We start from the raw sequence: 12995 nt of genomic DNA, 5'->3' as shown, positions 1-12995 counted from the left end.
CCATGAAGGACGGTGATCCACTAGAGACAGGACCTGAAAAGAGGTAAGCTCTGATTAGCCCAGCTTACTGCCTGGGCAACACTTCCAGGCTAGGGGGCAGAGAAGGAGCTCTAGGCAGAGCCTGCAAGTCTCCTTAACCTGGGATGGAGCTGGGAGACCTGGAAAGTCAAGGCAGCTAGCGCTGGTGGGCCAGGGTACTGAAGAGCACAGCCATGCAGAAGGAGTGCTGGAGGTCTGCAGAGGGTCCCCTTTGAGTAGAGCTGTCCTTCAGCAGTCACAGGAGATCGGTTTCAAGTCCCCACATGGATAGTTCAGCATCTCACCTAAGATGTTCAAGACGCCTATATAAAATGGCATAGATTTAATCCTGTGTAGATACTGAGTAAACTTTTGTAGGTGCTATATACTAAATCATCTCTAGATTACTGTAGTACCTAATACAATGTAAATGCTATCTCGGTAGCTGTCAGTGTGCAGCAAATTTTGAGTTCTGATTTCTGGAACTTTCTGTATTTAAAAAAAAATACTTTCGATCCATCATTGGTTGACTCTACAGATGTGGAACCTGCAGAGTCAAAGGGCTGACTGTATTCAGTGGCGTACTCATGCATGGGGGGAAACTCCCCAAGGTCAAGGAAAGAGCCCTCAAAAGGAGTAGACAGAACAGTGTCTGCACTCAAAAAGGGCTGAGAACAGTGCTGACTGCCAACAGTTGCAGTGGGAAAAAAAATCTCATACTTTATGGTCTTTGGTTAGAATGCTAAAGAGGGTGTTGCCTCAGTAGTGGGGACAGTGTACTCAAGACTAATTGCTGATAGGGTGGGTTCTGCCTGCTGCTGCTGCTAAGTCACTTCAGTCATGTCCAACTCTGTGAGACCCCATAGACGGCAGCCCAACGGGCTCCCCTGTCCCTGGGATTCTCCAGGCAAGAACACTGGAGTGGGTTGCCATTTCCTTCTCCAATGCATGAAAGTGAAAAGTGAAAGTGAAGTCACTCAGTCGTGTCCGACTCTTAGCGACCCCATGGACTGCAGCCCACCAGGCTCCTCCATCCATGGGATTTTCCAGGCAAGAGTACTGGAGTGGGGTGCCATTCTGCCTAACAAAGCTTAAAGGCAAGAGCCGAAAGGAAAACTGTTTCCAAGTAACTTTGCTGTATCAGAGAACAAAGCTCAAGAACATTTTTAGGAAGAGAGAATTATTTAGCACATAACAATTTATAATTCTCATTGTACATATAATGGCATACAATTGGGCTTCCCAGGTGGCTTGAGGGTAAAGAACCAACCTGCCAATGCAGGAGACATAAAAGATGCGTGTTCCATCCTGGGGTTGGGACGGTCCCCTGGAGAAGGGCATGTACTCTTGCCTAGAGAATCCCATGGACAGAGGAGCCCAGTGGGTGCAGTCCACAGGGTTGCACAGAGTTGGGACACGACTGAAGTTACTTAGCACACATGCATGGCATACAGTCAAAAATTACGTTATACACAAAGAAGCAGGGAGATATAACCCACAATGAGCAGAAAAATTAGTTGAAATGGACCTCAAAGTGACATAGATGATAGAATTAGTAGACAGGCACATTAAAATAGATATTATGATTGTATTCCGTGAACTCAAGAAATTGAACATGTTAAGTGGAGACATCAAAACTACAAAGGCCCAGGATTTCCTGGTGGTCCAGTGGTTAAAACTCCACCTTGCAATGCTAGGGACACTGGTTAGAGCCCTGAAGATCCCACAGGCCACAGAGCAACTAAGCCTATGTGCCACAACTACCGAGCCTGTGTACCCTAGAGCCCACGTTCTGCAACAAGAATCCACTGCAGTGAGAAGCCTGTGCTCTGCAGTGAAGACCCAGCACAGCCACAAAACAGAACATTTAAAAAAATTTATACAGGTCCAAGTCAAACTTCTAGCAATTAAAACTACAATGTTGAAGGTGGAAAAACACCATGGGTGAAATGCATGGCAGTTTAGAAAAAAATTCATGCATGCAGAAAAAAAACTGTGAACTTAAAGAGCAATAAACACTATCCAAAGTGACAGAAAAGAGACAAAGAAATGAACAAAACATCAGTGAACTGTAGGACCACTTCAAACAGCCAAACGTGAAGAAATAATGACAAAAAATTCACCAAACTTGATGAAAAGTTTAAATCCATAGATCCAAGAAGCTCAACAAATCGAAGAGACACTGAGAAAACTGTAACAACCCACACATGATCAAATTGTTTAAAACCAGTCATAAAGAAAACATTAAAAGTAACCAAGAAAAAAGAAGACACATTACACGTGGAAGAATAGGATGATGGGAGAGTTCTTGTCAGAAACAATGCAAGCTTGAAGACAGTGGAACCAGTTCTTTAAAGCACCAAAAGGAAAAAAACCTCCAACCTAGAATCCTTACCCAAGGAAAATATTTTTCAAAAACACAGGTGAAATAAAGACGTCCTCAGACATACAACAACTGGAAGATTTCACCATTGGCTGACCTGCACTCTAAGAAATGTTAAAGAAAGCCCATCAAAAGAAGACAAATGATACCAAGACGGTTGGATTGGACACCACCGGGGGAAACATGAAGTAAAACAACAGTGATGCCTGTATACACCTATTGGAACAGCTAGGACTAAGGCTGACCTAGAACTCGCATATACCACTGGTGGGAATGTAAAATGTTACAGCTACTTTGGAAAACAGCTTGGAAGTTTCTTAAAAACTTAAGCATCCACCTATCGTGTGATGCACCTATTCTCCCAGATATGAATCAAGAGAAATGAAAGCATATTTGCATATAAAGACATGTATGTGAATATCCACTGCAGCTTTGTTTGCTGTTGTTCAGTCACTCAGTCGTGTCTGACTCTGCCACCCACGAACTGCAGCACGCCAGGCTTCCCTGTCCTTGACTGTCTCCTGGGGTTTGCTCAAACTCATGTTCACTGAGTCACTGATGCCATCCAACCATCTCATCCTCTGTCACCCCGTTCTCCTCCTACCCTCCAGCTTTCCCAGCATCAGGGTCTTTTCCAACGAGTCAGCTGTTTGTGATAGCTCTAGATTGAAAATAATTCAAAAGTCCACTCTTAAGTGCAGGAATAAAGAATAGTATATCCATTAAAAAATAAAATAATAAAAAAAAAAAAAGAAAGAATAGTATATCCATATAGTGAATACTCCTCAGCAATAAAAAGGAATACACTATTGATACACATTACCACGCAATTAATCTCAAAATAATTATGCTGAATCAAGTCTGATAAAAAGAGTATTCACACTACAGCTGATTGTCATTATTTGTGGTAAAGCTCTATAAAGTCACCGTGAACACTGAAATTAGTCAATACTGAACCATCACTCCCAAAGGAAATACAGGGTTAGTTTTCTGCAAGTGTCTGGTCAAAACATTTCTATAAACTGATTAGTACATAACCCTGTTTCATGAGTCTGTTTAAGACACATTTAGAACATCTTGTTGATCCATTAGCATTGCACTCAGTCAAAATCACTGGAACTCATGCCGGAACTAAGTTCCTCTGCTAAGTCACTTCAGTTGTGTCCAACTCTGTGACACCCCATAGACGGCAGCCCACCAGGCTCCCCCGTCCCTGGGATTCTCCAGGCAAGAACACTGGAGTGGGTTGCCATTTCCTTCTCCAATGCATGAAAGTGAAAAGTGAAAGTGAAGCCGCTCAGTCGTGTCCGACCCTCAGCGACCCCATGGACTGCAGCCTTCCAGGCTCCTCTGTCCATGGATTTTCCAGGCAAGAGTACTGGAGTGGGGTGCCATTGCCTTCTCCGAAGTTCCTCTAACACATGTATTTTCTCTGTAAAACACAGCACAGCCTTCGTGCACTTAGAAACACTAGACGGCATTTCAGTATGACACTTGCGGACAATTTCAAACAGCAAGATCACCAACGCAAACCACAAAAACGTGAAAACGCAGCACTAAAAAGACCATGAAAAGGATGCTTGTTTACAGTGTGAGTCAAAAGAAACAAGTGTGGGAAACAACAAGGTTGCCTTGTCTGACCTCAGCTGGGAGCACACGCCATGGCAAATGAAAGCTTTTGCTACTCTGCAATCTGTGAATGACTCAGAAAATGCTGTGGGTACTGATTCTGGAGTTTCAAATAAATTTTCGTGAGGTGGTAAATTCGCAAATACGGAATCTGCCAATAATAAGCACTGACTGTGTTTGATTGACTTATTAGACATTTCAGAAGATATACACACGTCTCGAGTGAAGGAAAGCAGATCACTGGTTGCTGGGAGTGGGGAAAGGGAGGGAGGTATTCGCAGGAACAGAAGGAGGCTTTGGAGGGTGATGGGTTAACTACCTTGGTTGCAGTGATTATTCACTGAGGCGTATGATGCAGAACTTATCCAACTGTGACTTTAACCACTGTGCTGTTTATTGAATGTCATGATACCGCAATAAAGCTGTTAAAAGGAAGGAAAGGTCCTTATGGTGGGGAAGGAAAAGAGTAAAGAGGTGGATCGCTAACTGAGGAGTGAAGGGGAGTGAATTAAGAAATCAAAGGTAACTTGCTGTTCCAAGTGTAATTGTTGGGCTCGTGGCAATGGTGCTGTCAGTAACGGAAACAGGGAATACAGAAGGAGGACCAGGTTTCTGAAGGATAGAGGAAGAAAGTTCAATTTGAGGTTTCTGACCTAGTGCCAAGTCCCCTCTCCCATGACACATCAGAGTGCTCCCAGGGGCCAACCCACCGGTTACATAAATCCACAAACTCCTCGACTTCTCAACACCAGCTCACTTCTCTGGCTATCTTGTTTTCCTCAGTGACACCACCAACTTTGAATCCCTCCTCTCTTTCAATCTCTTTATCTAAAGACCCCTTGTCACTTCTGCCCACTAGTACAGATTTCTTGGCTAACTTCTGAGGCCTTCCAAAATGTGGTCCCAAATGATCACACTTTACTTCTCATTATTCCTATCCTAGGTCCTCCACTTAAGTCAGGATGCCTGAGTTCTCTGACACAAGCCAGGTATGTTCTTAGGTATCTGTTCCTTCAACTGAAAAAAAAGCTCTCCATCCGTCCAAAACCTAACAGTCCATCAGAACTTAACCCATATCATCTCTGAATTCCTACAGATCCAGTATTATCATATGCAGTGCTTAAGAGTTCTCTGATTTTCAAAGGTATATTAATTATACACCTTCAGTAGAAGCTCATTAACCAACTGAAGTAGATAAGGCACTGGTCTGGATGCTAGAGTTTAATTAAAGGCGAATAAAAACTGTGTCTGCCTCAAATGTGTACAGCAGGAACAATACCATGATATTATCCCCAGGTATAATGGCAAGATACTAAATTACAATCCTTCCGATGAGATACTTCTTGCTCTGGGTGACTGGGGAAAACTTCATGCAAGAGCTGACATTTGAGCCAGACTGAAGGCTGAGTAGAATATTTTATGTTGAAACGGGGAAGAGAGCTTCACTGGTGAAAACCCAAGGATAAGCCAAAAACAGGAGTAGAAAGTGGCAAAGTTGTACATTTCATACTGGCAGGGACTGTATCATAAATGTCTCTTTGGGTTTTCCTCAGTGTTACTAAAGGCAACCCTCAGAGATATTGTGGGTTTGGTTCTAGGCCACTGCAATAAAACGAGTCACATAAATTTTTTTGTTTTCCAGTGCATATAAAAGGTAGGTTTATGCTATACTGTGTTGAGTGCAATAGCGTCATATCTAAATAATGTACACACCTAAGTTAAAAGACACATCATTGCTAAAAAATACTAAGCATCACCTGATCACACACAGTTGCCACAAACGTTCAATGTGTGAAAAATGCATTACCTGCTCAGTGCAATAGAATGAACTTTGCCTGCATAGTTCACACGCAGTAAGGACCTGCTGAATTAATTATACTTGGTTCTAAGTGGCTTCATCTCGTTTCTAAGTGAATAATGTGTTACGAAGTGAGGTAGGGAGCTATATCTTTTATAAGCCTGGGGTAAGTGTGAGAATTTATACTACTAAGACTAAAATTGGAAGGGCAATTTAAAAATAACTTTAATGGCTTTTTTCCTGGCAGTATAGCTATACATAAGTAGATGGTGCAGAAAGATCCAGTCCCCAGTTGCACAAATACTACCTGTAAAATAAGTAGAAGATAATACCCTCTTTTGCTCTAATTTAGTAAAATTATGACATTTGCGATCTTTTAAATAAATTACAGAAAAGGTGTTCATTACATCCATACTATGTTTAAGTGTCATCTTACCACCTATGAGTTCTGTGACAGTAACTGATATAATTTTTACATTATCTGGAATTTCCAAGAAAAACAATGTTTTATTCTGCTAATGCAGAACAACCAGGGATCATAAGAAGTGTCATTTTTAAAATTAAAAAAAAAAAAAAAACAACTTGTTAAGATGAAGCATTATTTTTAATCCTCAGGCCCAAACTTCCAGGAACTTTGGAATGAAATTAAAAAAAAAGCCAACGAGCTGTAATTTAATAGCTTCAGAAACTGCCAGGTTCTAAGCTCTCTGCGTGTCAGCCGCCAGCATAAGCACTTGTAGGCTAAGGCTCACTGTTCCCAGACTAGCGGCACGAGTCTAATTTTGAATATGACGTGGGTGATGGGAGATGAAGGTGAAGATTAATCTCGCCGTGTGGTAGGTGTACGCTTTGAAAAAGCAACTGGGGATTATACATCAGATGGTCCCGAGCAACAGCGCGCCTTACCCGTGGAGCTGAAATCCACAGGGCCGATCCACTTGAAGGCAGGTTTCCGGCCTCGATCTTCCGTGACGTGCACTTTCTTTATCAGCACCAAGCTGGTGAGCACATTGGCTATGTCATAGAGGCGTCGTACCTTTGCTTGAAGACATAAAAAACAACTGTGGTCACACCATACCTCGGTCCGGGACAGCATGACCTTTTAGTTTGTGTGATGGGTCACTTTCTCAGCCACCAAAGAAGCCTCCAGCAGAGAGCAGTGGGGTAGCATGAGAGGCCAGTGGCTCCCACGTGAAATCACGAAGGATTTCAGTGCCTGATCACCTCACTCAGCGAAGGTCAGTGTGTTCTGCTTTCACAGCTTCACGCTTCATACCAGAGGCACCTGGTGACAAGCTGGGATGACTGTGATTGCAAAAACACCGAGGGAGGCAAACGGGCTGTAATTAAAGGCGTAGGAAACGTCATTCTGATCCACTGTTTGTCCGAAGCTTGCCTGGAGTCTCTCCCCGCAGCTTCCGGCGAGGCTGCACTGCGGGGCACACAGACTGTCCGGGGCTCCAGCTCACGAGGTATGACTGCTGAAGACAGTCAGCGCGTCGGCTCTAACCCTGCTGGACACCCAGTGGGGGAGGGCTGGGTGGGCATTCCCTGAGTCTGAGAGGTCCAGGGAGAGACATTTGAAAATACATGCACTGGAGGAGAAATTCAGAGGGGCGGGCGGTAACACATTAGGTGGGCAGGACAATGCCCACAAAGTAAGCTCTATCCAAGAAGTCAACTTACAGGGAGGAAAGCCACTTGAATTCAGGGCTAGGATAAGCCAAGGGCTCTGATTATGGGCCTGAAACATCAAGCTTTCACTCCAGATGCAATATTCTTCCCAATCCTGATAGAACTGGATTTTATCTAGCCATTTCTCCCACACGGTGGCTATACTTCCAGCTGGAAACAAACAAAAGCTAGCGAATGCTGAATTCAGGGTTTCCAGGGCTTGAATGAGCTAGCAGCAGCCAGGGCCTCTGGCTCAGGACCCAGGCTTGACGGAAGAGGAAGATGTTCTGGGTGCGAAACTCGAAACACTCTCTTGTCCAGCATCCATGTCCCACCACGCCCCCCTCCCCGCCCCTGCTGTTCTTCTGGTTCTTACCTGTAGACAACTTTCATGTCCACATCAGAAGAGTATGCGGGGGGTGAGGAGAAAAGGGAAAGAAAACTCAGACATTCCATCTTGGATGCAGCGATACTAAAGAGAAATTCAAAGCCTCTCACACCCTCCCTGACCTGCATGTGTGGGATGCCATTCTGCTTCCAGCAACCACTCTGCCGAGGGAAAGGCATCAGGCAGAACTTTCACAGGAATTCTAGTATGTGATCAGCTTACCTTTCACAGCACCAAGAAACTTAAAGAAGGCAAGAAGGAGTGCACATCTCAACAAAATAATTAAAAAAAAAAAAATCTCCAAGGCTGCAAACATCAACATGTGAAACCCCACCCTTTCTGTGCTGCTAAGTGGATTTAAGTGAAGATGCTTACTTTTAAATTTACTATGGTCTGGCGTATCTTGGCTTTCCTCTATCAGTATTTTGGCAGCCACATCAAGAGTAACAATCTTGGTTTTGGAGACCAGGAACAGCATGACAAACTTCTGGCTCATAATTCTCAGAGACTTGTCTTTCCGACTGTTTGCAGATGCTACAAAGGGAATGAAATGAAAGCATCAAAACATATAATCTGTACTTGTAGTTTGCCAGTCCTATCTAACTCTATCAGCAGATGGAAAGATCACTTTTGATCACCACTTGGCCACACATCACAAAAAGATGGTTCATAAAGAAATAAGATAGATTTTTTGGGGGGGGTCCTAAAATTATTCTATAGTTGGTATAAATTCTGCAATGCTTTACACTCACACTCCACTGAATAGAATCTATGAAGCAATTTTGGAAAAGATTAAAGTAGAAGAGTGAAAGGATAGAGTGGGATCAGGAACTGTTTTCAGAACATCAGCTCTTCCCTCAAAGGCAAGGACTCTACTTGTATTTCTCTGAGCCCACAAGAGCTAGAATACACCATCCACATAGGAGGCGCCCACCTCTTCCACTGCATTTTGGAAATAAGTAAAGAAATAAACAATAAGTAAGCAAGAGACACTGCTTCGATGTGTGTTGCCATAGATGACAGGCAAATCATCCCCGATAGATGGCTGTCTCCTCTGGTTATTCGGATAAAGACTGGTTCAGAGGGTGAAATTAAAGGCATGAGGTAGTGAATGGAATGAAAGTCAGGCCCACCTGTCCATATCTATTTCTTATATTTGCAAGTGAAACATAAGGAATATTTGCACTTTATCATCTTAGCAAGGAGGATTAGGGTGAGAATAAAGATCAAAGAGGGACAGCATACATAGGAGCTAGGAGGGGAAGAACAATGCAATACAATATAAGTAAAAAAAAATTCAGTATCAAACGAAAGGCTGTCTGTCTTCCTAATCAGCATTTTCTGCCAATTGGGTTCTTTTCTAAGTCATCCACTCCAATATACAATTGAACAAATAGAATCTTTTGAAGACAGAAATTCTTTCCAAGTAAATTTTCCTTAAAGGCTCACAAAGAGGAAGCAGCATGGGACTGTCAGTCTGAAACTGAACGCCATTCGCCACCTATGATCCAAACATACCAGATACCAAGTGAAACCGCCGCTAGATAGGTTTCCCGTGAGGTGGAGTGGGCAGCCCAGTTGGGAAGCCATCTATCTGCCCGTTTATGAGAGAGACCAGGAGGCCACATGCCTCCAGGGTGGCCCATCTGGCCCTACCCATCTTCGGAAGAGACCGCTGTGGGCCCAGGGGACTCACAGGAGGGATAGTCTGGTTCAGAGAAATCCAGTAACTGTGGATCTTGGGAATCGGGACAACCATCTCTTCTGCGTTCTCCGAATTTATAATCTATCAGGTCGAGCTCTTTCTGCTGGAGGTGTGCCATCTGCTCCTCGTATTTCTGCTCTTCTCCTAATCTCTGGAGGTTCCTTAGGGTTTTCGGCAGGCTGTGCCTACCATGCCAGCAGTACTGATTCTTGGCCACCCGGCTGACCAGATGCAGTGACTCCAGCACATTTACAATGTCATAGATGCGTCTCCTTTCAACGCCTGTTTGAAAAATAGAAGCCGACCATTGTCATGCTGAAGAACATTTTTCTAATTTTTTTTTTTTTTTTGGCAGCACTGCATGGCAGGCTGAACTTCCCCGATCTGGGATCAAACCTGGGCCCCCTGCAGTGGAAGCACAGAATCTTAACCACTGGACCACCAGGGAAGCCCCGAAGAACACTTAAGAGTATAAAGTCCATGAAGGCTTGGGCCTTGTCTGTGAACTATTCTGTGTGATGCTTTGCCCAGCAAATATAATTGTTCAACAAATTCATCCTACGAGAATGTAAGCAACAGAAATTATTTTTCTTTTTTCTTCTTGGGATCCAACTCTTGATAAGATCTAGGGTGAACATCCACCTTGAGATGGATGATAGTTCCATCTGTATTACATAAATAGTAGATCAACTTTTCTTTGAACCTGTTAGGCAAACCACATGAACATTTCAACATGTTAAAACTGGTGGGATTGAGCAATCTGCATCACAGTAATAAATGCTTGATGAAGGCTGGACGGTTGATTTTGACTTGTAGCTAGTCCTAAGTATACAGACTATAAAGCTGTGTCCAATAACTATAACCTCATTATCAGACCATACTCTCCTTCCTGGAGTTTGAACGATGTGAAAAAATTGCCCTGTTAATTCTTGTAATGGCCAGTAGGGAAAACAGATGGTAAATATTGTTTCCTATTTTGGGCTGGAGACTTAGGAGTCAAGAGCTTGGGCACCCTTCTCAGGTTGCAGGAGGAAGCGAGGGCCAGGGCTGGAACACACAGGCCTCCGTGTGCTCGTCACAGCCACGGACAATTCTCCCCGTGCTCTCATGCACCATGTCCTGCCACACAGCCCATCAGTAAAGCACAGAAACTCCTGCACAGGCTGACCATCCAGTTCATGGATTCCCTGCCCACTTATGCCACACTCCCTAAATAGCCAGGATTATGAGCAGTCTATTGAATTTACTAAAAATATTTTCATGGGTTAAATGTGGGGTCTTCAGGGTCAGACTGCCTGGACTGGAATCCCTGCGTTATCCCTTACTAGTTGGGTGAGCCTGGGAAGTTACTTACTCTTTCTGTGCCTGGGTATTTATCTAATAAAATGAGGAGGATTCAGTGCGACAATAAACTTAAAGGGATTCTGACAGGTGTTAATTTATCTGCTCTTTGTATATGATTTTGTAAGTACTTCCTGTGTGGCGTGGGAGACACCTAAAATTCCTGCTGGCATTCAAGGTGACAGTAGAAACAGATTTTTTAAACCTCGCATCTGTGTCTCATCCTGTTATGCAATAGACACTTAGGCTTTTGGGACTCACTAGCCCTTCTTGCTCTCGCCTAAGTATCCGTAACAAATGCTGCCAGGCATCTCCAAGCAAAAGGGCCCAGCAACAAAAATGCCTTCTTCCCCTTCGCTTGCCAACAGCTGTTGTATAATCAGAGCAGACTCAGCGTATGCAGCTCTTGGCTTTCCAAAGACTTAACACAAGAAATAGACCAGATTACAAGAATACTGTGGAGCTGAGAGGAAGTGCTATCCCCGCTTGAAGAGGCATTTCACAGTCCATCAGAACATTTCGGCTCATGACCCTGAAATGCTCTTCACCCTCCAAAAGTTCCGGCTCTGCTGCCAGATGCCTGCTGGAAGGTGCTGGCAGGAGCAGTCAGCAGCCCCTTGTCCAGATCTGCCTGGGCCCTGGTTCCAGTCTGTTTCCATATATTAACACATCTCGTTTAGAGCATAACTTGCCATAAACCTTCCCATTAGAAATGTCATGTGAATGCAACTGAGACACCCCAGGGCCAGCCATATGCCTGACTGTTTTGTTATTTTGTATTAGATAGGAGCCGTTAAGTCTCCATCTAGTGGCTAGACATCCCAAGAAATAAAGGAAGAAATAAGAATTAAAAGGACGATTCGGACCACTTAAGACAATAAGATACCACTTGGCATGCACAATAATAGGTGTGCTGCCTGACTAATCACTCACTTCTGCAACCTGGATTGAGTTTAACTGTCCACTGGCTGGGCACATCTAAAAGTTCCATTTCACAGACCTCAAGTCCTGCAGGTTGCTCTGTCTGGAAGATTCTCTGAGCCTTCTTTTTCTTCTGTCTTCAAGGCGGTCCTGTTCATCCTAGTCATGGCGTTGGTTATGCCCTCGAGCATTTAGTCATTGTTACCACACTTCCCTTAGGCCCCACAGAGCTCATCAAGAGCATCTCGGCCCAGCAAATTTTCCTAGGCTGTGTAATTTTCCATTTACTAAAGTCATTCCCAGTTCTTTAACTTCTTACCTGTAATATCAGTATCAAATCTACATGAGACTAGAAACTGGGAAACAATGCAATTTGAATGCTCTGCAGATCGTTGGTTAAAATCTGGTCTTACAGCTTGTGACCTGGGATAGAGCCAGGAGTTTAGATTCAATCAAGGAGATGGTTACCCTGGACATAGCTTCTAGGAAGGGACCCCGTCTTATCTCACATGAAGAGATGGAAAGTTCATTTGGCAGGCCTGGGAAATCATGACACAGTAGGAAGTTTTTGCAAAAGCCTTGGCATTCTGCTCTAGACGGTTATACAGGAGACCTACAGCCCTGTCCTCCCTGGGACCTGTAAGGCAGCCTTCCAACATCTAATCTTTTTTATTCTGCTTTGATATCAGCAAGATCTCTTGATAAAGGATGGGTGTATAGAGGAACCCCAATGAGAAAGACATTGTATGATCTGTTCTTTTACCCTCAGCCTCTTCAGACTAGTTTCTAGGACCCAGTGCCTCAGCTATGTCTACACCAAGCTTCTGTCCAGCTGGCTCACATCTCGTTTCATTGTTACCAAAGCCAGAATACTGTACGCTATTCCTGGGTTCTAAAACAGCTTCCCTGTCAAAGCCCTCTGCTTCCTCTTCCTGGCTGTACAGGTTGACAGGACAGCTTGAGAATTGTGGAAGTGGGCAAGGGGAACCTCTCATAACAGCTGAGTAGAAACAGTTCCATGGAGCAATAAGTTACTAAGCCAGGCCCTGAGCTGGGCATGTTACTGACATGATCCGTAACTTTTCTAAGCTTCTGTAAGGGAGGTGCTATGGTTTCTATGCTATGACTGAGAAAAGAT

The 12995-nt window shown here is 43.9% G+C and overlaps 1 protein-coding gene and 1 long non-coding RNA gene across 2 annotated transcripts in view; one reads left to right on the top strand and one right to left on the bottom strand.

Annotated features, from left to right (window-relative positions):
- LOC129656551 (uncharacterized) overlaps positions 1-4149 on the top strand; it is a 136415-nt gene extending 132266 nt beyond the window's left edge. Inside the window, exon 4 of the long non-coding RNA XR_008716388.1 lies at positions 3847-4149. This is a non-coding gene — a long non-coding RNA (uncharacterized LOC129656551). The remainder of the gene's footprint in view (positions 1-3846) is intronic.
- E2F7 (E2F transcription factor 7) overlaps positions 1-12995 on the bottom strand; it is a 41553-nt gene that overhangs the window by 16271 nt on the left and 12287 nt on the right. Inside the window, exons 5-7 of the mRNA XM_055587181.1 lie at positions 9587-9877; positions 8266-8424; positions 6735-6869 (exon numbers count right to left, since the gene is read on the bottom strand). Of these exons, the coding sequence (XP_055443156.1) occupies positions 6735-6869; positions 8266-8424; positions 9587-9877 (585 nt within the window). The remainder of the gene's footprint in view (positions 1-6734; positions 6870-8265; positions 8425-9586; positions 9878-12995) is intronic.

The sequence above is a fragment of the Bubalus kerabau genome, chromosome 1, assembly GCF_029407905.1.
Source record: "Bubalus kerabau isolate K-KA32 ecotype Philippines breed swamp buffalo chromosome 1, PCC_UOA_SB_1v2, whole genome shotgun sequence".
Lineage (NCBI taxonomy): Eukaryota > Metazoa > Chordata > Mammalia > Artiodactyla > Bovidae > Bubalus > Bubalus kerabau.
The sequence above is the reverse complement of the archived record's forward strand: the minus strand, read 5'-3'. Positions and strand labels throughout refer to the sequence as shown.